This window comes from Sebastes fasciatus, chromosome 21 (assembly GCF_043250625.1).
Source record: "Sebastes fasciatus isolate fSebFas1 chromosome 21, fSebFas1.pri, whole genome shotgun sequence".
Lineage (NCBI taxonomy): Eukaryota > Metazoa > Chordata > Actinopteri > Perciformes > Sebastidae > Sebastes > Sebastes fasciatus.
This window is the reverse complement of record NC_133815.1, coordinates 7,417,158-7,441,657: the sequence shown is the minus strand read 5'-3', so window position 1 is coordinate 7,441,657 and position 24,500 is coordinate 7,417,158. Positions and strand designations below refer to the sequence as shown.

The window sequence follows — 24,500 nt, the reverse complement described above, 5'->3', positions numbered from 1 at the left end:
ATTTGTGACTATAATCTCAAATAATATTGTAGTTTTTTTCTCGTAAATTAAATTTTTTTCTCCCAAATTTACCACTTTAATCTCATATGATATAAAAAAATTCTTGAAAATTTGTGACTTTAATATCAGAGAATATTCTAGTTTTTTTCTTGTAAATTGTTTACTTTAATCTCAGGGAATATTCTAGTTTTTTCTCATAAATTTGTGAGTTTTTTCTCGTACATTTGTGACTTTAATCTTAGAAAATCTACGTTTTTTTCTTGTAAATTTAGAAAATTATTTTTTTCTCGAAAATATTACCCCCTCTCCTGCTCCGTAATTTATCTATTTTTTCCCTACAATGGCCCTAATGTGCCATAGTAGAGTTATACCTCTTTCTATATATTCTTTTATCTCATTCACCTCTATTTCTAACTGCCTGTATTGAAGTGCATTTGTTATGGTGGGCAGATTTGGAGACTCAGTTTAATCACTTTTTCTTCTGTTGCTTCTCTTGATGTTTACATCTATAAGCCCACCATAAAGATTTTAGTTCTGAGACTTGATACAGAATCAGTTTTAATAGATTTTCCTGATGTATAGTATGTGTCTGTTCCTCTTTCAGATCCATGAGACCATCGAGTCCATCAACCAGCTGAAGATCCAGAGGGACTTCATGCTCAGTTTCTCCAGAGATCCCAAGGGCTACATCCAGGACTGGCTCAAATCCCAGAGCCGAGACCTTAAGGTTTGATATTTATAAGCACGCACACACTCATGTCGCTCCTTTCATCATTTAAAGTTCCATTGAAGCAACTTCACTGCCTTTATTTGGACATAATGTTCAGGATGTCGGGGTGGATAATAAAATACAGAAGAATCTGGCAGCTGTAGTCACTGGTCACTTTGAATATCAAAGTTTCCACATATAACATTAACGCTGGTTATTATTTAGTCCTATCATTAATGATTTCCTCCTCATCGGCTGCAGTTAATGACAGACGTGGTGGGGAACCCTGAAGAGGAGAGGAGGGCGGCGTTCTACCACGAGCCCTGGTCCCAGGAGGCCGTCAGCCGCTATTTCTACTGCAAGGTGAGGAGCTGTCTTTTACACTCACTTCACAACAGCTCTGCAGCTCTGCCTCTAGACGCTCAGATGACGTATTCCTTCTTCTTTTCCTCTTTCCTCCACAGATCCAGCAGAGGAGACAGGAGCTGGAACAGGCTTTGGCTGTCCGCAACACCTAAACCAAGGCCCCTCCTGAGTCTCTGCATCTGATTTCAGAGCTGCGTGTGTGTTTGGATGTGTGTGAGGCCGTCGCTGCAGTCTGGTGAAACCTCATACCTCTAAGAAATGTGATAAAGAAATGCAATTTTCCAAAATTAAAAGTGAAATTAGGAGGAGGCTTTTCTCACGACGGCAGCGATGTGGATGTCTCGATGCAGACATGCGTCCACTGCGTATTTGTTCCGTTTTGTGCAGGACTGCGAGGATCATCATCATTAACCCGCATGTGTTCAGCTGCACCCTCAGAGGTCGCGACCCTCAGACCACAAGCATCCTCAGACTCACCGCCTAATAAACAAAACCTCCTCTTCATCGCTACTCTCTGCTTTTGTAAATACGTCACAAAACACGTCAGGATAAACTCTGAAAACCGTCTGCTCACACACACACACACACACACACTGCTGTGTTTTGGGGATTCTCAGTCAGTCGGCTCTCTGGATGAGCTTCCAACTCTTTCTGAAACTGATTTATTGTTTGATTGTAAGTGTGACTGCGTTGTTTGTTCTCATTAGGAGAGTGTTTTTGAAAGGTTGATTAATTACACCAGCAAAAAAAAGTGGAGATTACAGTGTGACACATTGGGTTTGCAGGGAATCAAGTCTATCTATAAGCCTGAGGTGTCGTTCATTTTCAGGTTTGAGTGAATCAAATGGGAGAAAAAAAACTCCAATGTGTCTCATTTTAGTCCCAGTAAACTTCTTTTTACAGTAACTCTTACAACAGTATTAGATAAGAAGTATTATCACAATAGTGTTTTAATGAAGGAGAAACAAGTATTGATCGTCATAATAATCTTCCCTTAATCATCATAGCATAAATGACAAATATGCCTATACGTGTTGGGACTTGATTTGTTTCGTCAGAGTCGCTCACTGCCTCTTCCTTGTGTCGTATATTTTTGCCAGTTAATGTCCTGAAGGTGTTACCAAAGGTTGCAACAAGAAGAAGAGAAACATGATCACTGAAATAGAAGTGGGCAAAAAAAATAAATCCTCACCTGGGTTTAAACAGAAATTGCAGAACATTTCCTTGTAAGGTGGTCATAAAAACAATTAGGCCTCAGGTTTTTGTAAACAAACCCCTAAAAGTGTTATTGTAATGAACACTTAAACCCAGGTCTGGAGGGGCTTTTGTCCATTTCTACACTTTTTATGTTACATGAAGATTTTCTTTTCTAGAGATGTGAATGTAAATATGTTTTTCCGACTAACTTGTACAGTATACGACAAGACTATTTGTGTGTTTGTTTTAGGGAAGGGTTGGGAGGGGGGGTGAGTTACATGGTGCATTATGGGAGCTCCATGAGTTTTGAATTAGTAGGGCAGGAATGTTAGTGTTCCTCTGTGTACTATCTCGGGTTGGGGTGATTTATTTTAGGTCTAACTATCGTGGGAGCTGGAAGCAACAAAGAAAGACCTCCCTCGCTTTCAGTCTCAGTAGCTGTAACACATGATATAATCTGCACCGATCTCCTTTTACACGTTTTTTTTTTTTTTTAATGACTTGTATGTATATGTTGTAACGTCAGATGGAGGATTTTTTCTCAGCAGTCAGTTTCTAGCTGGAACCTTTTTCTGGGTTTCTTTGCACTGTGCTGTAACTCTTTAGGACTCGGCGTGGGTGAGAGAGCCTCTTTATTATCCCAGCATACACAAAAAGTGATTGACCTATGCATGCTCCATGGACATTAATTAATACATCCGGTGAGATAGTATGTGTAAATATATCAAAAAGCTGGCATTAGCAGTCTGTGAGACTTTTGTTGAGATGCCTTCTGGAAACTTTTTTGCCAAAAATGATATGCCCTACCAGCAACTAACTGTAGGTGTGATTTTTTTCTGAACTGTGTTTTTGTTACTAGGACTAAGTTATATTAACTGCACTCTTTAGAGGAGGAACAGTAGTCATTGGTAGTATCTTAGTCCTGTGTCTGACCAGGAGCGGTTTGTCTTTGTATGGCCGGGGCATTCACATTGTTGTCATACAGTCACTGATTCACTTGCACCCTCTTGAGGAGGAAACTAGAAGCTGCAACTCTCCTGGGTGACCTCAGCGTTCAGAGTATCTGTTAACAAGACTACTGCTGCGTCTCCTGTTACTAAAACCCTGACATACTGTCTGTCCCAGCTCCCTGCATGTGTTTTGTGAAGAGCGGGAACTGCTCTTTCTCTCTGTTTACACTGTCTTCTGTCAGAGCGTCACCAACGGGGAGATGATGATAGTATACATGACACTGTATATCTGTAAAGAGCAAACTTGTTTGGTGATTCTACATACAAAAAAAAAAAAGAAAAGAAAAAAGGGAAAACAGCTGTGACGTTGCGAGACAGCCTGGATGTAAATAAAGAAGCGCTTGCCAAAGTTTGTAAATGCCACGATATCTGAAGTGTCTTTTTTTCATCTTTTAATGAACACGACATGTTGATGTGGACACAAGTTTCCTCAAATGATTAAAAAATGTACATATTAATGTGTTAAACTGAGCCTCTTCTAAACGTTTTACAGGGTGGTAATAAGCTTTAGGGCTGCAACTAAAGATTGTTTTCATTGTCGATTATTTTCTTAATTAATTGATTAGTTGTTTGGTGTATAAAATGTCAGAAAATGTTAATCAGTGTTTCCCAAATCCTAAGATGACGTCCTCAAATGTCTTGTTTTGTCCACAACTCAAAGAAATTTTGTTTACTGTCATAGAGGAGTAAAGAAACCAAAAAAAAAATTCACATTTAAGAAGCGGGAATCAGAGAATTTAACTTTTTTTTTTCTTAAAAAATTACTCAAAACGATAAATCGGTGATCAAAATAGTTGGAGATTAATTTAATAGTTGACAACTAATCGATTAATTGTTACAGCTTTAATATGCTTAAAAAATGCCATCTACAAATACCATTTTTTTAAAAATATTTTTACTCATTCCTAAAGCTACAAACTGAAGAACTGATCCTTCAATATGTGATGTTTCTGCCATTGCTCCATACGTAGACAAACTAAATCAAAATAAGGCTTAAATTCTGGTTTATATCTGGCTTATCAATGCTAGATTGTCATTTTTATTTTGACGAGATTGTGCAGAAATAATATCTAAGAATCAGTGATACTGTAAAGGTCATTGGGATTAAAAGGATATCAGGCAGCTGAAGTGCCTCTTGTATCCACATCTAAAGGTTATACAGTAAAAAAAAGTGAACTAGGTTGTTTTTTTCAATCAATGAAGTCATGAGACAAAACTAAAAAATGGGCAAAATTCAAAATTTTGCTTTATAAATAACACTATGTTCTGCTGCAGTTATCACACATTTATATTAGATGAGTAATATGTCCTTTTCACAGCAGCCATATTGACATGTCATTGCAGGGTAAACACAGGTGTAATTAATAACATTAATTTACGGCCCTGTTCCATTTAGGTGTGCCAGGGTCCTGTTGTTGTGCATGCTGGCTCACTGGTAAGGCTGCGACACACTAAATACAACAGGACCATAATTAATTTGATCAATTACACCTGTGTTACCTCTGCAGTGACACGTCAAAGGGCCTATTCACAAAGGAGCGTGTATTGTTTTACCTCTCAGACTAAGGTATGTTTCACCCCATTCCCCATGTACAGATACACAACAGTTTGTTTTAGTGTTTGACACATAAAGTGAATTACTGCTTGATAAACAAAGCAATCACAGAGTTAATGGAGACTTCTTTCTTTTTTACTTCATCTGTTTACACTCCATCTTTTAACAACAGCTTTAAAGCAGCGTGGGGTTGTGTAGCTGCCTGTTGTCGGGGACTTTTTTCGGGTCTAAATGCATTTTTGTTCAATTTAACAAGAACATAAATAAAACGTTCCCTGCTGAAGACCTGGAGGATAAATGCACATAGATTTGTATAATATATAATGTAAGTCAATGCACAAAGCATAATTATTGTGAGTTTTTGTACTCTTTTCAATAGGTAAAATGTTAAATTATCAATCTTTCAACTAGATAGCATGTAGATCTTGCTCTGTGTGCTAAGTCTACACAGTATGAGCTGACTTTATGTGAGGAATATCAGGTACCTGAGGTCACAGGGAGACTAACCTGGACTCTTTAATTAGAGCTGCAGCGATTAATCGATTAGTTGTCAAGTATTAAATTAATCGCCAACTATTTTGATAATCGATTAATCAGTTTGACAATTTGTTTTTTTAAGCCAAAATTCTTTGATTTCAGCTTAAATGTGAATATTTTCTGGTTTCTTTACTCCTCTCTGACAGTAAACTGAATATCTTTGCGTTTTCGAGCTTTTTCATTCAACATTTTTCAGCATTTTCTTACATTTTATAGACCAAACAACTAATTAATTAATCAAGAAAACAATCGACAGATTGATCAACAATGAAAATAAACTGTTGCAGTCTTATCTTTAATTATGGATAAATGATAATTGAAAAACAATGTTGGAATAAACAGATATAACTCTCAAACATGTATGGGGCAGAATTACTCAAATGCACTCTTTGATATCTTTATTATTTTCCAATTAAATTATTGTTTTTCTATGCTATTAACTGTGGGATCTGAAGCTGCAGTATCTAATTATGGAGCCCTGCTAAACTCCCCTTCACTAACAGAACACTGTCATACTAGTCTGCGTCAGTGTTGTGTTGATTTTGTGCTCCAGCTCATTGGAGGTTAAATCTCCAGCATGAGCAAGAGGCGTTCCTCAGAAAGGTGGCAGACAGGCGTTTTATTGTTCAGCGACCTCACCACAAGGAAGCAGGTGGAGGCTCTTTTCCACAGAGATGGTGTAATGCCGACTGCAGAAAGAGCCTCTTTCACTCCGCTGCTCCGCTATTCTCCCGACAACCCTCACATGGAGAAGTTTTGTGGGTGGGGGGGGGGGAGGTTAAGGGGCCTCAGTGAGAGAGAAAGAGAGGAGCCATTCAGCTCGTTCAACCATCTCGCTGTGAAGGTTAACCGCTCACACCACCACCACGGCGGACCTTGGCTAGGTAGAGGCGACCCTCCCTCTGGGCACTGGGTTCACTTCTCTCCCTAAAGACATGTGTGTGTGTAGAATACTCGCCAGAAACCCAGGGAGGCCCGGGCCGGGGTGGAGATTTACTGACTTAATGTGGGGAGACGAGGCGGGGCGAGCTGCTCTGGAACAAACTGTTCACTGCCTCGAGGCGCTGCAGTAAAGCTTTTATGCAAACCGGAAAGACTACTTTATATTATTCTGAACATGACATGAGCACGCCATCGCTACTGACCGCAAGATGTTTTCCGCCATATTGCCTTTTCTTCAGCTCTGCCAAGCAGATAACAGACACCTCCAGGAGTAACTGTTCCTATAAAGAGTTGTCTAATGAGACTGAAACAAGCATTTTTACACACTGTATGAATGAAGAAACAACTCTGAATGGAAATATTACTCTTTAATACCTCTTAAAAAAAAGAAAAGAAAAGGCAGCCGACGGCTTCAGCTTGATTCCAGTTTCAGTTTAAACGTCTTCGCTCAGGAAGACTTATGGCTCAAGTTTTTCTCAGTTAATCAAACAATAAAAGTCTTTGTTCGTTCATTATATCAAGACACAATCTCCTATAGTATAAATACTGTTGCTCGGCTCCTGTAAGAATACATCAATGGCAGTAGTTCAGACACCTCCGTGACTCATAATGCGTAGACGCGACAGAGTCACAGTTATAGACTCATAAGTCAGATGTACTCTGAACAAAGAGGTTTTCAGCTGGAGGAACTGCAGCATCAGCGCACATTTGCTCCGTCAAAGTGTCCATGAGCAAGACGACGCTGTTCTGCAGCTGATCCTGACCTCTTCCCGCCAAATACAACGGCGCAAATTTCAGTGTATGGATTAAAAAAAGTCCCATATTTGCTGTGTGAGTATCCTTTATAAAAATATCCTCTAGGTGCTGTTGGCCTGCTCCTGTTCAAAAAGAGCCATAGCTAGATGCGAGCGTGACCCCAGACCCTCCAGGTTGCTGAGGACGCAGCGGTGGTAGATGTCCTCGCTGAATCGCGGGTTGCACGCTCGCCGCACGTATTTCTGTATCAGCGCCGGCTCCACGGCTCTGAACACGTGTAGCCCCGAGTAACGCACGAATATGTCGTACACGTCCATGCTTTCCAGCAGCTCCTCGTTGTCTAAGATGTCAGCGGCCATCTTGGTCCGTGCGGTCATGTAGTCCGCGTTGTAAAAGCAGGCCTCGTCGAAGACGTGGCGGTCGAAGTGGCCGTCTCGCAGCGACTCTGAGGCGAAAGAGGAGGAGGCGGCGGAGGGCTGCTGGTCGCGGTACATGACGGCGGGGCTGTACTCTTGGAAGTGGATGGGGAAGAACACCTGCCAGTTGCTGATGGCGTTCATTCTGCAGCGATTCAGGAAGTCGGCGTTGACCTCTGTCCACACGCCGGCGAGGAAAAACAGCGTGTCCACTGGGTGTTTCTTGGAGATGATGTCCATGAGCTTGACCTGCGAGGGCACCTCTGTCTTCACGCTGATCCAGGGGATCTTCACGTCTCCGTAGCGCTTCTCCACCTCCCCGATCATCGCCTTGATGCCGGCGAACACGTCCGTCTGGCTGACTCGCTGCGCGTCGAAGGGATCATAGATGAACAGGAACGTCAGCAAAACGTTGTCATGGGTGTCCAAAGTGTTCATCACGTACATGTCGAGGAAGTTACCAACGTAGTCCTGATCCTGGGCGGTGACGGGTAGGATGACCTGCACCCGTGTTGCCTCCGTCACATACGGCATGGGGATAATCTCAACTGCGCTAAGAGGTCGCAACAGGTTAACCCGCTTGGCGATGACTTGACTGTGGCCTTTCTGGGTGTACGCCTCCAGCGCCAGGTCCAGCACGTACTCCATACCACGCGTGGGGTCAAAGCGCCTGTAGCCGTTGAGTAGACGCCGCTTGCGGAAGCGCAGCTGCGGCTGGTAGCGCTCATTTAGACGTTCCACCGCTATCTCCAGAACCGCGTTTACGTCTGCGCGGTCGGCCCCTCTCATCTCACACTTGGGGGAGCTGTCGATGCACGAGTAGATGTGCTCTTCGGTGAAGTACTCCCAGTTTATAACCTCGAAACGGGTTCTTGGCTTGAAGGGAGGGTTGATCCCGATGGGCCACGTGACTCCAGCTTTACCCTCCGGCGTCAGGTCGCTCAGGTTGTTGATCTGCACCTGATGAGCACATATTAAAATCTGTCAAATCAAAGCTGAAAAGCGACCGCTGACCCGTGTGTAAACATTTGCCTTTGTGATGTGTGTGATTGCTCTGTGGGGTGAAAAGTTAAGTCAATACAGAGATAATGAACCATCCTTAGCAGCTACTTTAACTACACAATAAGGCTTGTGAGGCAAATCGTATTCACAAGATGATGACACTGGAATGCGACATGCCCTCGCATAACACCCAATCCCTTGTCTTGGCTTTCCTGCCTTGGCTCAAAGAGTGGGTGTTGTGAAGAGGAGAACAAACAGGATACTATGACACAGAACTCATCACCCAAGCAGCCCACTCATACAGTCCCATCATATCTGTTTATAGTTGAGAGAAAGCAGTGTTTAGTATTACAAACCTGCAGCTGTTGTATCTGTAGGTACGTCCACTCCAGCTCAATCTGGCTGAAGCGTTTGTGCAGGCGGTACATGAGATTCGGTTCTGATATGGGATGGACCGTGAAGGCGTTTTTAAACTGTACGCCATCTTCACGCTCTGGATCTGCGTTTTTCCCGAGCTCAAAGTAGCGATAGGTCATCTCCTGTGAGCCACACAAACATCGACAAAGAAAAGAAATGTTAGTATTGATTAATGCTGACCAGAATGCTTTGAAACTTCAACTGTTGCCATGGTATTCAACCTCCAAATCACTATTCAAATGTTTTTAAATCGTATGTAACAATAAAGTATAAATCCCCAAATAGCCCATGAAATAAGGAATAACCCCACAATATTAGTCATTATTACACGGCTTTGTTGAATACTCGATTCTGACTGGTCAATCATGGCGTTCTACGGTCTGTTATTTCTTTATAACAGGCCGTTGCTATGTATAACAATATTTCTCACCGAAGCTTCGAAGCCCAAAAAATGGTATTGGGGACAACCCTAGTACTGATATGACGCCAATAAAACGGTGTCAAATGTCTATTGGTGTCAAATGTCTACTGGTGTCAATGCATTAGTCTGTGTTTTTTTTACCTGGTGCACTTCCACACAACTGAGCCCCAGGTAGTCAATAATGCAGCGGCCCAGCCACTCATCAGGTCTCACACTGAGGATGTCATTACGGCAGGTGTCAAGGTGAGGCTGCAGACGGGCCAGCAGGCTGCGGGACAGAAGGTAGCCGTAGCCGCCGTGGCAGTAGCGTGCCTTCTCCTCTCCACCAATAAACTCCTCCGCCCGACCCATATACAGGTCCTGACCCGCGCTGAGGTGGCCCACCAGCTCCGACAGACGATCCGCTTGCATGTACGTGTCATCCTGGGCCAAGAGGAACCAGTCGTAGTCGGAGCCGTAGTGCTGGTGGAGGTGGCGAACCGTCTCGTACATCAGCCACACCGGACGGTCGTCGCCGTGGGCGACCACAGTCATGCCGTGAGGCACCTTGGGGCTGCGCAGGCCTGTGAAGAAGAAGGTGCGATGGAAGCGGTGGGCGACCGTGCGGTTCACGGCCACGGCCAGCGTGTTGAGGGTGGCCCGGGAGGTCAGCACGCCCACCAGCAGCCGCTCTCTGATGCCCAGTTCAGTGTGAATGTAACGAGTTCTGGAGAGACAAATGGAAACACACAAACAGAATAAAGGTGATCATTTCTCATAACTTGTTTCAATCACATGAGATATTGATTTCAACACTTATTTACACAAACTTCTAAAACTATTAAACAAGCATTAAAAACGATGAGATAGGATAAGATTTCCAGCTAATAATCTGCTGTTAAATTTGAAATAAGATTTGAAAAACAGGATGAAATCTTATACATCTCTGTATTACAATGTCTGGTCTCCACATCTGAGCTACTGTATGTCAGTACAAAGAGATCTGATTGATGTAATCTCTAATCTATGAGCCACCTATACTGTATATCCCACTCAGAGCATTTAGATTATTGCAGGGAAGATTTAAATGTAAGCCTATTAAATTGAGAAAGATATAAAGTGATGGGGCGGCAGTAACTCAATCTGTGGGGACTTGGTTTGGGCACCGGAGGGTTGCCGGTTCAAGTCCCTGGATGGATCAAGTACGGACTGGTAGCTGGAGTGGTGCCTGATCGCCTCATGAGCACTGCCGAGCTTTCATAGACTAAGCTACTGGAGTTACCCTGCACTGTACTCATTTTTGACAGTCTCTTCTGCACTATATTCAGTTTTTTAATAGTCCTGGATCACAGCTGTTACCCTGCACTATATTCAGTTTTTAAAGTTTTCTTCATCTCCTTGTATTTTTATATCTGGTATGATTTTTTTGTACTTTGTACTTTGCACTACTAACTTTTTTACTGCTTTTTTACTAACATGTTTTGCACTATGGAACTGTGATGCTGGGAACTTGAATTTCCCTTGGGATCAATAAAGTCTATCTATCTATCTATCTATCTATCTATCTATCTATCTATCTATCTATCTATCTATCCATCCATCTATCCATCTATCCATCCATCTATCCATCTATCCATCTATCCATCCATCTATCCATCTATCCATCCATCTATCCATCTATCCATCTATCTATCTATCTATCTATCTATCTATCTATCTATCCATCCATCTATCCATCTATCCATCTATCCATCTATCCATCCATCTATCTATCTATCTATCTATCTATCTATCTATCTATCTATCTATCTATCTATCTATATGTAGCTCTGTTCTTGCAGAAAGCATCTCTCTGGGGAACATGACAAAGACCTCCACCCTCACCTGAGGACCTTCTTGTGTGGCTTGTTGGGGTCCTTGTGATAGGGCACTATCCGTGGCTGGAAGTCTTCCTCTCCAGCTCCATCCCTGGTGTCTCTCTGGGCATCTCCTCTGCCCATGAACAGCCTCCCATTGCCCAGTTCATCCCCACAGGAGGAGTCCTCTGCGTCCTCTTGAGTCCAGGACACCATCAAGAGGCTCAGACTACAGCCCAGAGACAGCCCCAGGATAAGGGGCAGAGCAGGCCTGAACACGGCCAGGAAAGAGGAGAGACGCATATCTGGCAGTGAACTAGGGCTCTTTTCGGGAGAAATATGCTACCTAAAGATGTGTTAACTCTCTCTACACTAACTTAACACATTTTAGCAGGAAGATAACCTATGATAGAGGAAGCTGATGTGCTTGACACAGACAGGAAATGTCACATAATGTCTCTTTTCTTCAGGTAGAGGTAGCCGTTATAACGTCTCTACAAAGCAAATATGAAATGTTTGATCTTCAACCTCATAATTGAAGATGCATAAACGGTGTCAACTAGTTTGTCCTTTTTTTAAGAGCAAATAATTGCAAATATCTTAACACTATCAACGTGTATTGTATAGTAACGGCTGCGTAACGGCTGTTAGCCAACTGCCATTTAAACTCATTGACTGTTGAAGTAGACGTTATAACGTCTCTACAAAGCAAATATTGAGCAATAAAAGTCAGAAATGTTAAATCTTCAACCTCATAATTGAAGATACATAAAGTGTAAACGGTGTCAACTAGTTTGTCCTTTTTATAAGAGCAAAAAATAGCAAATATCTTAACATTATTAACGTTTATTGTGGTGTAACGGCTGTCTAACGGCTGTGTAACGAACGTTCAGTTAGCCGTTGCCATTTAAACTCATTGACGGTTGAGCTAACGTTTATGCTAATTAATTAGCATTAACTATTTTTGGGCTAAGCTTTAACGCTAATAAACTAACCTCTAAAGTCAGATAACTAATGTAGCAAGACGCTAAATGTCGACCTATTTTAGGTTTACTCTAATACAAGTCGAAGAAAAGTTGTTGGTCGTCGTATGTGAGATTATAACCTCAACAGTTAACGTCAATGTGTCAAAGAGCAAGCATCAAAGCTAGCAAGCTAGCATCGTTGTGGTTTTAAGTGTCGCTCCTCGATCCATCTCCACGACTTGATGATAGTATAGATCCCGTTTTTCACCGGTGTTGCAGGTAAAAATCCGTCAAACATGTCGTCCATTTTCTTCAGTTTCTTGACTTCCTCAAATATTGAGTGCCACACACACACACACACACACACACACACAGAGGAATAACGTCTCCTCTCACGTCGGGTTCACCCTCACCCTCACCCTCATCATCATCATCATCATCATCATCTGACTGAGCCTCTAGCTGCTGCAGCATCACCTATGACTCATTAAGGGACCTGTGTGTGTTTTTGTGATAAGGATAAGCTTATCACAAATATACACAGAATATCTAACACCACAAGAAGATCACATGTATATGTAGTAGTGTAAGATTGTGTCAAGATGTGGATGTTTGTAATGGTTTGGAAAAAGGTGCATTTAGAATCAGTATCAGTAAGATGAGCATCTATTCTAGTGATGTGTCGGTTGCGAACGAGCCGACTCAAAGAGCCGGCTCTTTGAAGTGAACGATTAGAGCCGGCTCCCGTCCGAGAGCAGTTTTTTTTTCTTTCTTTACTTAAAGGGACTATTTGTAACTTTCAGAAATGCTTCTTAACAGCGACACCTGTGGTTGTGAAATCAACGAAAGTCAACGTCGGGCTCGCGCTTGTTCGCTCTCAATATACCTGAACGAGCATCACTCAAAACAGTGAGGCGACACACGTCAGCTAAAACCACAATATCACTCTATATTTCAGCTGCTTGGCAGTAATGTTAGCTGACCAGACGAAGGTCTCTCCATGAACATGATTTAGATCTGATCCTAGTGTTGGCTTTTCCTGCCTAAGTGCAGGCTGAGGCAGCGGGGCTCTGCAGCATGTCTCCCTGCTCTCTCCGCCCGCAGCCGGAGAGAGCAGAGGAGACACCGGCACCCGGTCGGTAACGAGAAGACAACGTAAATCTCTGTAGAGCTCCGTCACTTCACAAGATACGGAAAACCTCTGTTGGTCTGGAGGAGCTGCAGCAGTTATTTCTGCACAAACGTCCCCTGTGCATTCACTAGATATTCTCAGAGCTAAACTAACTCTTCTGCAGTGTGTAGTGAGCGCGCGTTCACGTCTAGAGGTGGAGCGAGCTGAGCTGTCTGAGTGAAGGCGAGCAGGCAGAGGAGGAGGGTACAGCGGCTACCCGCGAACGCGCATATGCGAGCGCGCATGTGTGAGCGCGCATGTGTGCCGACCCGCTACATTTATACGCTTACAAAGTTACAAACAGTCCCTTTAAAGGGACTGTTTGTAACTTTCAGAAATGCTTGTTAACAGTACCACCTGTGGCCGCTAAGTCAACGAAAGTCAGCGTCGGGCTCGCGCTTGTGCTCGCTCTAAATAGACATGAACGAGCATCGCTCAACACAGTGAGGCGACACACGTCAGCTAAAACCACAATATCACTCTATATTTGACCTGTTTGGCAGTAATGTTAGCTGACCAGACGGAGGTCTCTCCATGAACATGATTTAGATCTGATCCTAGTGTTGGCTATTCCTGCTTCAGCTTCCCGACCAGGAACAGGGGAGACACCGGCAGGACACTGTGAGGAGGAGAGAAAGAGAGAGAGGAGTGCGGTGCGCAAATAGCAGAAAAGATGAGTGACAGTCGGAAACGAAGCAGCATGTAAAATGATGGTATTCTGGAAATGATAGGGTTTAGTATAATTATATTGAATAATTTAAGTGATTTATGTGCACAATCATAGGTCAAAAGAGCGCTAAATTTGGCTGAATTATAAAAAGGCAGAAGTGGTAAAAACGAAGAGCCGTTTGGGGAGTCGAAAGAACCGACTCTTCTTGGTGAGCTGAGCCAAATGATCCGACTCACTAAAAAGCGCCGTAATTCCCATCACTACATTTTTTTACTGCAGTCCCACGGAGGAAGTGGGCGGGAACCTTCCTATTCATGACACCGCCTCTCTATGACCATATATGGTCCGTCTGGCGGGTTTAACATGCGTCTACATCCACCCGGCAAAAAAGTGGACACGAGATCAGTGTGCTCCCAGAGACCAGAGACATATTACCAAGGTAAGAGGAGATATTTAGTCTGACAACTACCGGCTCGAATGAGTAACACACACAGGTTTCTGTCTTAATAAAGAATACGGTTGAAAAACGAACATTAACCGACGATTTTAGCCGTTTTTTTAGCCGTTGGGGCCTTCGCGTCACAGTTAGCTTCCGGCCTATCAGCTGTAGCTAGGTAGCTTAACAACCGTTGTTAGCTTTAGCTTGAAAGCTAACTCGGCGGATAGTTTATACACAAAAAATATATTTCTCCTTTATATGACATTATATGTTAATCAGCTAACACGACTATCTCCGTGCTGTCGTCGACTAATTCACCCTGAAGTGACCGTTAGTGACCGTTAGCGGCCGTTAGCTACCGTTAGCGGCCGTTAGCGGCCGTTAGCTTCTCTAACAGTAATGTGACCAACGTGCTAGCAGGTGGTGAGACTGGAAGGAGGCAAAAATGCGGGGCCCATTTGTCGTCACCATCATCACCGCTCTTTAAGGCTGTACCGTTAACCATGTTAGGCCTCTAATAATGTTAAGTCCTTCCTTAAAGTCGAGTTAACACCCTGAGTTAGATTACAGGCTCATTTTTGACCGAGTAATCTACTCTTTCTGTAGCTATTATCCACTTTTTACACAGATTTATACTCTTATTTTACTAGTCAGATGTTACCAAAGTATTGCCAAAATGGAGAATCTGGGGTATGGTATACATTAGGGATGTAAAACCAAATCCATCCGTTCAATAACGTAAAAACTGAACCACTATTAAATACAGGCCTGCTCATTATTTGATGAGGTTTCAGGGACATAGAAGAGGCAGTTATCTAATACTTAACCATGAAGTAGCCTGCCTTATTTCATGTAGAAAATCTGAAATGTTATCAATCTATTTATATATTTTGGAGTTCAACCACATTGGAAATGGTTACTCCTAAAGCCTACTTTCTGTGAGCCATTAGCCACTTTTATCCAGATTTATACTTTTATTTTACTAGTCAGATGTTACCAAAGTATTGCCAAAATTGAGAATCTGCTGTGTGGTATACATTAGGGATGTAAAACCAAACAGTAAAGACCTGATCCGTTCAATAACGTGAACCGTGAGCTTGTTGAACCACTATTAAATTCAGGACTGCTCATTATCTAATGAGGTGCCAGGGACATAGAAGAGGCAGTTATCTAATACTTGACCATGAAGTAGCCTGCCTTTTTATAGAAAATCGGTGTTCAGAAAAATATCAGAAATATGATTCCTTATGGTCAATCTATTTATGTATTTTGGAGCTCAAACACATTGGAAATGGTTACTCCTAAAGCCTACTTTCTGTGAGCTATTAGCCACTTTTTACCCAGATTTATATTCTCATTATACCAGGCAGATGTTATCAGAGTATTGCCAAAATTGAGAATCTGGGGTATGGTATACATTAGGGATGTAAAACCAAATCCATCTGTTGAATAACATACAAACTGAACCATCATTAAATACAGGCCTTCTAATTATTTGCTGAGGTGCCAGAGGCAATTATCTAATACTTGACCATGATGCCTTATTTCATGTAGAAAATCAGAAATATTATCAATCTATTTATATATTTTGGAGTTCAAACACATTGGAAATGGTTACTCCTTAAGCCACTTTCTGTAAGCTATTAGCCACTTTTATCCAGATTTATACTCTCATTATACCAGTCAGGTATTATCAATGTATTGCTAAAATTTGAGAATCTGGGTATGGTATACATTAGGGATGTAAAACCAAACCGATCTGTTCAATTACGTTCAAACTGAACCGTGAGCTTGTTGAACCACTATTAAATACAGGCCTGCTCATTATTTGATGAGGTGCCAGGGACATAGAAGAGGCAGTTATCTAATACTTGACCATGAAGTAGCCTGCCTTATTTCATGTATAAAATCAGTGTTCAGAAAAATATTATTCATTATTGCCAATCTATTTATATATTTTGGAGTTTAATCACATTGGAAATGGTTGTCTTCTTTTCCCTAATGTGCAAAAAAAACAACCAACTGAAACCGTGATCCCAAAAACCTCAATAGAAACTGAACCGTGTGCTTGTTGAACCACTATTAAATACATGCCTGCTCATTATCTGATGAGGTGCCAGAGGCAATTATCTTATACTTGACCACCAAGTAGCCTGCCTTATTTCATGTAGAAAATCATTGTTCAGTTCCAAATAATAATTCCAAAGAAATTTCAAATAGGTTACCTGCTAATTATCACCTTATTACCATGAAATTTGTAGACCTGTAAAATTAAGTGTAACCATATATTTAATTTAGGGTTTAGAATTGCTTTGTAAAAAATAATATTTCTTAAGATAAGGAAAACCTATGTGCCATGGTGGCAGGTGACCTGAAAATTTCACCTGCCACAACCAACATTTACCCTGTATTTGGCAGGTGCTAATTTCATTCCCTGGTTGTACCACTAGTATACATACCATAACATGGTGTTATTGGAGAATAAAAGTGTTGATCTATATGTATCCCTTTGTTTCCTTTTTTTATTTCCTGCTCTTGAATAGCCTTTCACAACCATGCCATCCGACTTAGCCAAGAAGAAGGCAGCGAAGAAGAAGGAGGCTGCCAAAGCCCGCCAGCGCACCAAGAGAACTGATGAGGACGGTGATGAGGCTGAACAACCAGAGACCCAGGTCAATGGAGCAGAGAGCAATGGTGAGAGGACTGATCTTTGAGTCAAGTCCATTTTATTTGTATAGCCCAAAATCACAAATTTGCCACAGGGGGCTTTACAGTACAACCCTTTCATTGGATAAGGAAAAACTCCTCCCAAAAAATCCTTTTAATTGGGGAGGAGGATGGATGGATGGATGGATGGATGGAAGAAACCTCAGGAAGAGCAACAGAGGAGGGATCCTTCTTTCAGGATGGACAGATGTGCAATATATGTGTGTACAGATGTTTCGCCAAACAGATAGAGCCTGAGTAAATTGTATAGGCATGGTTGTGATTTACTAGGGTTTGTATATTTCCTGAGATCAATTATCAAGCTTGAAATGTAAGCAAAACGGTGAACAGGATTTTGTTTTTATAGGTATAGGTATAGGTATAGGTATTGCCTGTTTGACAAAGGAGCTGGATGAATTTGAGCTGGCGAAGACGGAGGCACGGGCAGTGACGGGCGTTCTGGCCTCACACCCCAACAGCACTGATGTCCACGTTGCCAGCCTCTCGCTCACCTTCCACGGCCAAGAGCTGCTACAAGACACCAGCCTGGAGCTCAACTCAGGCAGACGCTATGGTCTCATTGGCCTTAACGGCACAGGTAAAAGATCTCTCATTGTACATGATATTACTAGTCATTAGTAGGGGGGGGGGGAATATTCAGGAAATTAACGCTTTCATTGTTGTAGTAAGAGTAACATGACGTCATATCCCTTCCGTATCTGTGAACCCAAAAAAAACAGCATCCGGTCGCAGTGAGCTGAAACAAGAAAGCACAAAACGGAAGTTAGAGGAAGTATACACTTCGTATACTACGTCCAGTTTTCAAAATAAGGTTTTAACAAAGGGAACTGTATATACAAAATACATATATGGAAATAAGATTGATTGGAATATTCACCAGAAGTACAAAACATTACATGTCCCTTTATCAATTAAAAAGAAAATAACACTAAATTGTGAGGGAAATGTCTTTTCTTTGATTTTTGGGTTGCTGAAAAAAAAAAAAAAAATTCCTGACAATGACTGATATATTTGACTTCAGGACATCTCAGACTACATACATGCTGAAAATCAAACATTTTCTAAAGTAAAAGTCCGTAGAAGTGTATGATTAAACTTTTCCCCATGGTCTAGTGTTAAAAAAAAGTTAACAACAATTAATTGTAATATCGAATCACAATTCTTGTAGAATCGCAATACATATCAAATCGGCACCCAAGTATTGTGATTTTATCTAATCTAGAGATAAGTGTATTGTCCCAGCCCTAGTCAGTAGCCTGTACATTTCCCAGTACATAATGCCAATTTCCCTTTGGCTGTTTTGGGAACTTGGACATCCTAAAAGCAACACTCTTTCAACACGAAGAACAGCACATACATACACTATTCAGTCACTACACCTACACATTTGCTCACTTACAGCAGTTCTTCTAAGTAAAAGTGGGATGAATGTCACACAGAAGGGATTTTTCATGTCACAGAGACAAGAAAATTAATTTTGTCTACTTCTATCTGCCAGGAAAATCCATGCTGTTGTCAGCCATCGGGCATCGTGAGGTTCCCATTCCAGAGCACATAGATATTTACCACTTGACCCGGGAGATGGCCCCCAGCGAAAAGACGGCTCTGGAGTGTGTCATGGAGGTGGATGAGCAGAGGATTATGCTGGAGAAGGAGGCAGAGAGACTTGCCCATGAGGACTGTGAGTTCCATTTGACGTACCAAGAAATAACTGCAGAGGGGAAATTTATTGTCACAGAGGCAAAACAGCTGAGACACTAATCAGAAATTTAACAAAACACACCCTTGTTTGAGTGAGGCTGACTTGATTTAAAGCAAACACAAGGAAAACTCTCACATGTAGTTGTTCGGTAGCTATACTGATTGAAATTAATAGTAAATGCCTTTTTTACACCCCTGCACAGCTGAGTGTGAGAAGCTGATGGAGCTGTACGAGCGTCTGGAGGAGCTGGATGCAGACAAGGCAGAGGTGCGAGCCTCTCGGATCCTCCACGGTTTGGGTTTCACCGCTGCTATGCAGCGGAAGCAACTGAAGGACTTCAGTGGAGGATGGAGGATGCGCGTTGCTCTGGCCAGGTAAACGCAAAGTGCTTAGTAGTATCACACCATTCAGTGACATGATGTGATGCATCCTTCCTCTTTGTCTGCATACATTTGAATTTTAACAGTCTAGTCCTGATTTCCCTTGCTCAATTTGTAAAATACTACATTCAGAGCTACTCTGCAGATATGTTTTGGGTAGCACTGCTTGTCCTGTGTAGATTCTAGTTTTTTTTAGGTTGTAGGTTTTTCTGAATAATAAATAAGAAGAAAGCAAACGGTGTAACATAGCCTTGCCTCCTATCTAAAGCTTCCACTTACAAAACCATGCCAGTCATGACTTTAACTTTGCACATGCTTTATTCTGAATTCTGAGTATTAGTATAACTACCTTTCAAATTGTGTATAACCCACTTGGTGCCAAGTTCAGCTAAATCTACTGACGGCAGAACTGCTTCTTGCACCAAGTTCACCTGGTTCAGAAACATTGTTTTGCTGTCAAATTAATTATTATTATTGCTTTCGTGAGCAGCGTATGTGCGTCACAGAACCTTTTTTCGGCGGCCCCGTTAACAGGTTAGAGGAGCCACACAGCCCGTGTGAGTGGTGTGGCTGCATGTCAGCTGTCTCTTCTAGAGATTCGAGGTCTCACTTATTTTTTCCAGATGTAGCATGCGGTTCACAGCAAAAATACACCGTGAAAGTGATCTTTTGATCATATATTGACATCATACCAGCAACATTTCTACAGTTTCAATGTCTAGATATCTGGAATATATCACAGTGAAAGTGATTTTTTGACCGTATATTGACATCATAACAGCAACATTACTACAATTTCAATGTCCGTATCTGTAGAATATGTCAGACAGTGAAAACAAGTTTATATTTATTTTTAACTCAACTTTTCCTGTTTCGTTTCAAAATGAAAGCCCTCTAGTGTTTTCTAGTGGTTTTTTTTCTGTGGACAGAATCCCTTTGTTTGTTAACACAAGGCTTTTATTCTGAAATATGTGCAGGACCGTGTAGGGGAAAATGCAGTGACTTGCATGGCTCAGTATGGTACAGTAGTATTCCAGAGTACTGGCATTTTTTTGTAGATTATTATTATTTAAAAATGAGCACATGCTTCTTAACTGGTTTTCTGTGTAAAATAAATATAAATGGCATTTATAATTCAATGAAATGGCCATTATGAAAAACTATTTAGACAGAAACTGCTGGCAGTAGCAGCTTAGCAGCAGCAACGGTAGGTAACTATAGGTGTGGACGCCACACACGTGAGGGAAGAAACAGTTCAGTGAGGTCGCCGTCACGCGCTGCTCATGCAGGCAGTGTGACCCGTTCGTGAGTCAAACTGGAATCTAATGATTCGTCACTCATAAAGGGCCACACCCATTAAAGAGGAGTAGGTGTACATACTGTACCTTCCTGAACTGTAATATAAAACTGATAACTATGAGCTTTAGAAACTCAAAGGTAATGGAGTGTGAAATTAAAGAGTTGTTGACGTATACAGAAAAAAACAAGTTTCACAATGAAACGTTTCCTCTGAATTAAATTTGAACGATTTTCCTGTATTTGTCCAGAGCCCTGTTCATCAAACCCTTCATGCTGTTGCTGGATGAGCCGACCAACCACTTGGATCTGGATGCTTGTGTGTGGCTGGAGGAGGAGCTCAGTTCGTAAGTTCACCCCCTACTTCCTCACCTTTTATAAATCAGTCCAAACTGTTGAAGTGTATTGCTCACCCTGCTTCCTGTTCTCAGGTTCAAGCGAATCCTTGTGCTCATCTCACACTCCCAAGACTTCCTAAACGGTGTGTGCACCAACATCATCCACCTGCATCAGAGGAAACTGAAGTATTACACGGTAAGGCTTAAAACCACTGACGATAAAGAAGCCCGGTGCCAGAAAGGAAAACGGCCTCAGCATCCCTCAGAACCTCTTAAAGAGTTTAAAAGGCTCTGCTATATGTAATCTCCCAATGCTAAAAAAGGAAACTGTAGGCAGGCTGTTACTAATTATGTGTCTGTGTGCCGCCCTGTTGGATGACCGTGCAAATCTATTTTTTGCTTTAAGGGTAACTATGACCAGTATATTAAGACCAGAGAGGAGCTGGAAGAGAACCAGATGAAACGCTTCAACTGGGAACAGGACCAGATTACACACATGAAGGTAAATGAGAGACAGCATGTGGTCGATGTGTCCTCTGCACACAATGGATAGTTCTTTAAGTCAAGTCCATGTCCATACTGTGAACCCTCTTCTTGACAAGACAAGATTCTTGCTGTACATTATTTCATGTTATAACAAGTAGCCACCGTTAGGGTTTCCGTGACCACAGGAAAAAAGTCACCACATGCATTCTCTGATGCTATGAAGATGTTAAATAGGGAAAATGTTATAAAAGTGTGGACTTATTTTTTACAGCAGTTGCATGCTTTTCAGTTTTACAAATGATCATTATTCTGTTTGACATTAGCCAAATCAAGACTTGTACTCATTGTTCTTTTTACATCCCTCTCCTCTAGAATTACATTGCCAGGTTTGGTCACGGCTCTGCAAAGCTGGCTCGACAGGCACAGAGCAAAGAGAAGACGCTGCAGAAGATGGTGGCCTCAGGCTTGACTGAAAAAGTTGAGAGTGACAAGGTACCGTAATGATGTGGGTTACCGATGTGGTTGGGATGGTTTGGAAACGACTACTATTTTCAGACTTTTGACCCGGGGGCACACATTTAGAGCAATTCACCCTTCGCTAAGCCCCTCCCCCCCACGGTTACTGTTGCTAGGCCTGTCAAGCTTTCGCAATTGGCATGTCAATACAGCGTTTTCAACGATATCAGTGAAGAGATATTCCAAATGAAATGATGTCAAATTTCTGGAATAAGAGAGAAGTAGACTGAAATGATTACAATATACATTTGAGAGCTACTATCGCAGTGTAGGCTAATTTGTCGGCGGTGTATTGTGAATGAAGAGGACATTAAAATCAAGGAAAAGCTCATGTGAAGGACAAACATAATATTCAACCATCTTTGTTTGCTAAGCTAGCTACCATTATTAGCATCTTACCTTGTAGCAAACGAAGGTTTATGTTGATCTTCGATGGATTCAGCTGTGAGTGAGATCTTCCACACGGTTTAATCCATATCCGACATCACACACGTAGGATTGGACAGTGGCTGTTCTAGGGAGGGGCTTAGCGAAGGATCAATGGTGGCCAGTGGCACAGTATATGCATACATATTATACAGTATATTATGGTACTAATACCCGCCTCTGTCTCCCACAGACTCTGTCATTTTTTTTCCCTTCCTGTGGGAAGATTCCTCCTCCTGTTATCATGGTTCAGAACGTGAGCTTCAAGTACAATGACAACACAGTGAGTACAGTTAGTATTATAGACAGAGCTTTGTTCACTGACATATAGATGCATTTCTCAGTCTAACTCAACTGTTAATGTTTCCTAAAGCCGCACATATACAGAAACCTGGAGTTTGGTATCGACTTGGATACCCGAGTGGCTCTGGTGGGACCCAACGGAGCAGGGAAGTCCACCCTGCTGAAGCTGCTGATGGGAGAGGTAGGTGCAGCATTATTTCCCAATCACACCGCAACAACCTGCAGTTGTCAGAGTATTCATTGTCCCTTTTCTCTTTGTAGCTCCTACCCACCGATGGCATGATCCGCAAACATTCTCACGTCAAGATTGGCAGATATCACCAGGTAAAACCAAATACCAAAACCACCATGAGCGTCATCCCTTTTAACAACCAGAGAACATTACAGTGATCTCAAAAGGCTAAATCAGGCTCTGCTAGACCTGGGAGGAACCTTCCATAGAAAGTATATTTACTGTAAAACTAAATGTCTCCTGTGTATCTGTTTATGTTACAGCATCTGACAGAGCAACTGGAACTGGACCTTTCTCCTCTGGAGTACATGCTGAAGTGTTTCCCTGCCATCAAAGAAAAAGAGGAGATGAGGAAGATCATCGGTCGCTACGGGCTGACAGGAAAACAGCAGGTAGGATTGGGATGATAAATAATGAGAATGTACAAAATTATTAATTGTCTGCAACCAGGGTCCGAAATTAACACCGCCAAGCACCAAATGCGGTTCGATTTTCCGTTAGGCGAGTAAATCTCGGAAGGCTATCTGGCGGGTAAACGTTTGTACCAAAATACTCCTATCATAGTCAAACTATAAGCTTGATTACACTGAGAGTTTCTCCTGCGTTTTAGTGTCATGTACACTGCTTCTGTCCTCTGCTCTATGTGTATGCTTGGCCGGTGGATTTTTTTCATCTACCAGTCTCCTTAGGATACTGTCTGTAACTATCTCTAAATTTACACTATAAATTTCTTCCAGGTCAGTCCGATCAGGAACCTGTCTGATGGTCAGAAGTGCCGGGTGTGTTTTGCCTGGCTGGCCCAGCAGAACCCTCACATGCTGTTCCTCGACGAGCCCACCAATCACTTGGACATCGAGACTATCGATGCGTTGGCAGAAGCCATCAACGAGTTTGACGGCGGCGTGATGCTAGTTAGCCACGACTTCAGGCTAATTCAACAGGTATATTTATATATATATATATTTATCGTTCGATGGATTCATTTTTAACATTTGGTTGGAAATGGCAAAGCAGGATTTAACCCTAATTATCATCTGTTTTCTTCCAGGTGGCTCAAGAGATCTGGGTGTGTGAGAACCAAACCATCACAAAGTGGAAAAGGGACATCCTGGCATACAAGGAACACTTGAAATCAAAGATTGAAAAGCAGCAAGCGCATGATATCTAAATAAAACGTCACACTCTGAGCCACTCCTTTATCTCGCATCATGGATTTGACCTGCTGGATGAGCAGCATTTACAACACAGGAAACGTCATAACTAGAACTGAAACAATCTCTTATGCATCTTATTGGACACGTCTCTTGTACATGTTGTACTGTATTTCCATCTCGGTTTAACAGTGCCGCAAAGTGCTGAACCCTCCCTCCCTCCCTCCTTTCCTTTCCTCCCTCCCTACTTTCCTTTCACCTCAGGCTGCACTCTGATTGGCTGATTCACCTGAAGCATCTCAGTGCATTGTGGAATGCATTCCATTGTGCTGTCTTCATAGAAAAGTTTTATTTTTCCGAATGTTCTGTTTTATCCCAACATGTACGCAGCAGCTTTTAGGTCATATTTTATATTTAAAAGTTGACTTTTTTTTTTTTTTTCTCCGTGTAAAAGAGCAGTTCTTAAACAGTTCCTTATTTAACAATGTAATGCAATAAAGGTTTGTCTGAATAAACAGAACATAAAAACAGCATA

General features: G+C 42.0%; 3 protein-coding genes across 11 annotated transcripts in view; 2 read left to right on the top strand and 1 right to left on the bottom strand.

Annotated features, from left to right (window-relative positions):
- Positions 1–3,645, top strand: part of smarcd3b (SWI/SNF related BAF chromatin remodeling complex subunit D3b) — a 43,738-nt gene extending 40,093 nt beyond the window's left edge. For all 8 annotated transcript variants that reach the window (XM_074621672.1, XM_074621669.1, XM_074621671.1 and 5 more), the window contains 3 exons: positions 605–727; positions 971–1,072; positions 1,174–3,645. In XM_074621672.1, the coding sequence (XP_074477773.1) occupies positions 605–727; positions 971–1,072; positions 1,174–1,227 (279 nt within the window). In that variant the 3' untranslated portion in view covers positions 1,228–3,645. The remainder of the gene's footprint in view (positions 1–604; positions 728–970; positions 1,073–1,173) is intronic.
- Positions 3,646–6,665: 3,020 nt separating this feature from the next.
- On the bottom strand, positions 6,666–12,609 carry chpf2 (chondroitin polymerizing factor 2). The gene is made up of 4 exons (XM_074621665.1): positions 11,192–12,609; positions 9,470–10,034; positions 8,847–9,029; positions 6,666–8,448 (listed from the first exon to the last, which is right to left on the bottom strand). Exons 1-4 carry the CDS (start codon positions 11,464–11,466, stop codon positions 7,174–7,176), a joined length of 2,298 nt encoding a protein of 765 aa, XP_074477766.1. The 5' UTR covers positions 11,467–12,609; the 3' UTR covers positions 6,666–7,173.
- Positions 12,610–14,248: 1,639 nt separating this feature from the next.
- On the top strand, positions 14,249–24,498 carry LOC141759527 (ATP-binding cassette sub-family F member 2-like). 2 transcript variants are annotated; one of them, XM_074621667.1, is made up of 15 exons: positions 14,249–14,408; positions 16,952–17,102; positions 17,494–17,712; positions 18,634–18,816; positions 19,040–19,211; positions 20,765–20,860; positions 20,945–21,047; positions 21,258–21,353; positions 21,710–21,829; positions 22,473–22,562; positions 22,653–22,763; positions 22,844–22,906; positions 23,078–23,206; positions 23,552–23,755; positions 23,863–24,498. In XM_074621667.1, the coding sequence occupies exons 1-15, from the start codon at positions 14,310–14,312 to the stop codon at positions 23,980–23,982; spliced, it is 1,956 nt and encodes a 651-aa protein (XP_074477768.1). In that variant the 5' UTR covers positions 14,249–14,309; the 3' UTR covers positions 23,983–24,498. The 2 variants fall into 2 exon arrangements, with proteins under 2 accessions (XP_074477768.1, XP_074477767.1); XM_074621666.1 differs by having other exon boundaries at positions 17,488–17,712.
- Positions 24,499–24,500: the final 2 nt, after the last annotated feature.

Excerpts from the sequence above, each read along its gene's own strand:
- chpf2 (XM_074621665.1), bottom strand. The coding sequence starts at position 11,466 with ATGCGTCTCTCCTCTTTCCTGGCCGTGTTCAGGCCTGCTCTGCCCCTT. Across the intron at positions 9,030-9,469 it reads GTTGTGTGGAAGTGCACCAG|GAGATGACCTATCGCTACTT; the intron begins GTAAAAAAAACA and ends TGTGGCTCACAG. Across the intron at positions 8,449-8,846 it reads TACAGATACAACAGCTGCAG|GTGCAGATCAACAACCTGAG; the intron begins GTTTGTAATACT and ends TGTGCTCATCAG.
- LOC141759527 (XM_074621666.1), top strand. The coding sequence starts at position 14,310 with ATGGTCCGTCTGGCGGGTTTAACATGCGTCTACATCCACCCGGCAAAA. Across the intron at positions 20,861-20,944 it reads CTGGAGGAGGAGCTCAGTTC|GTTCAAGCGAATCCTTGTGC; the intron begins GTAAGTTCACCC and ends TCCTGTTCTCAG. Across the intron at positions 22,764-22,843 it reads TGAAGCTGCTGATGGGAGAG|CTCCTACCCACCGATGGCAT; the intron begins GTAGGTGCAGCA and ends TTCTCTTTGTAG.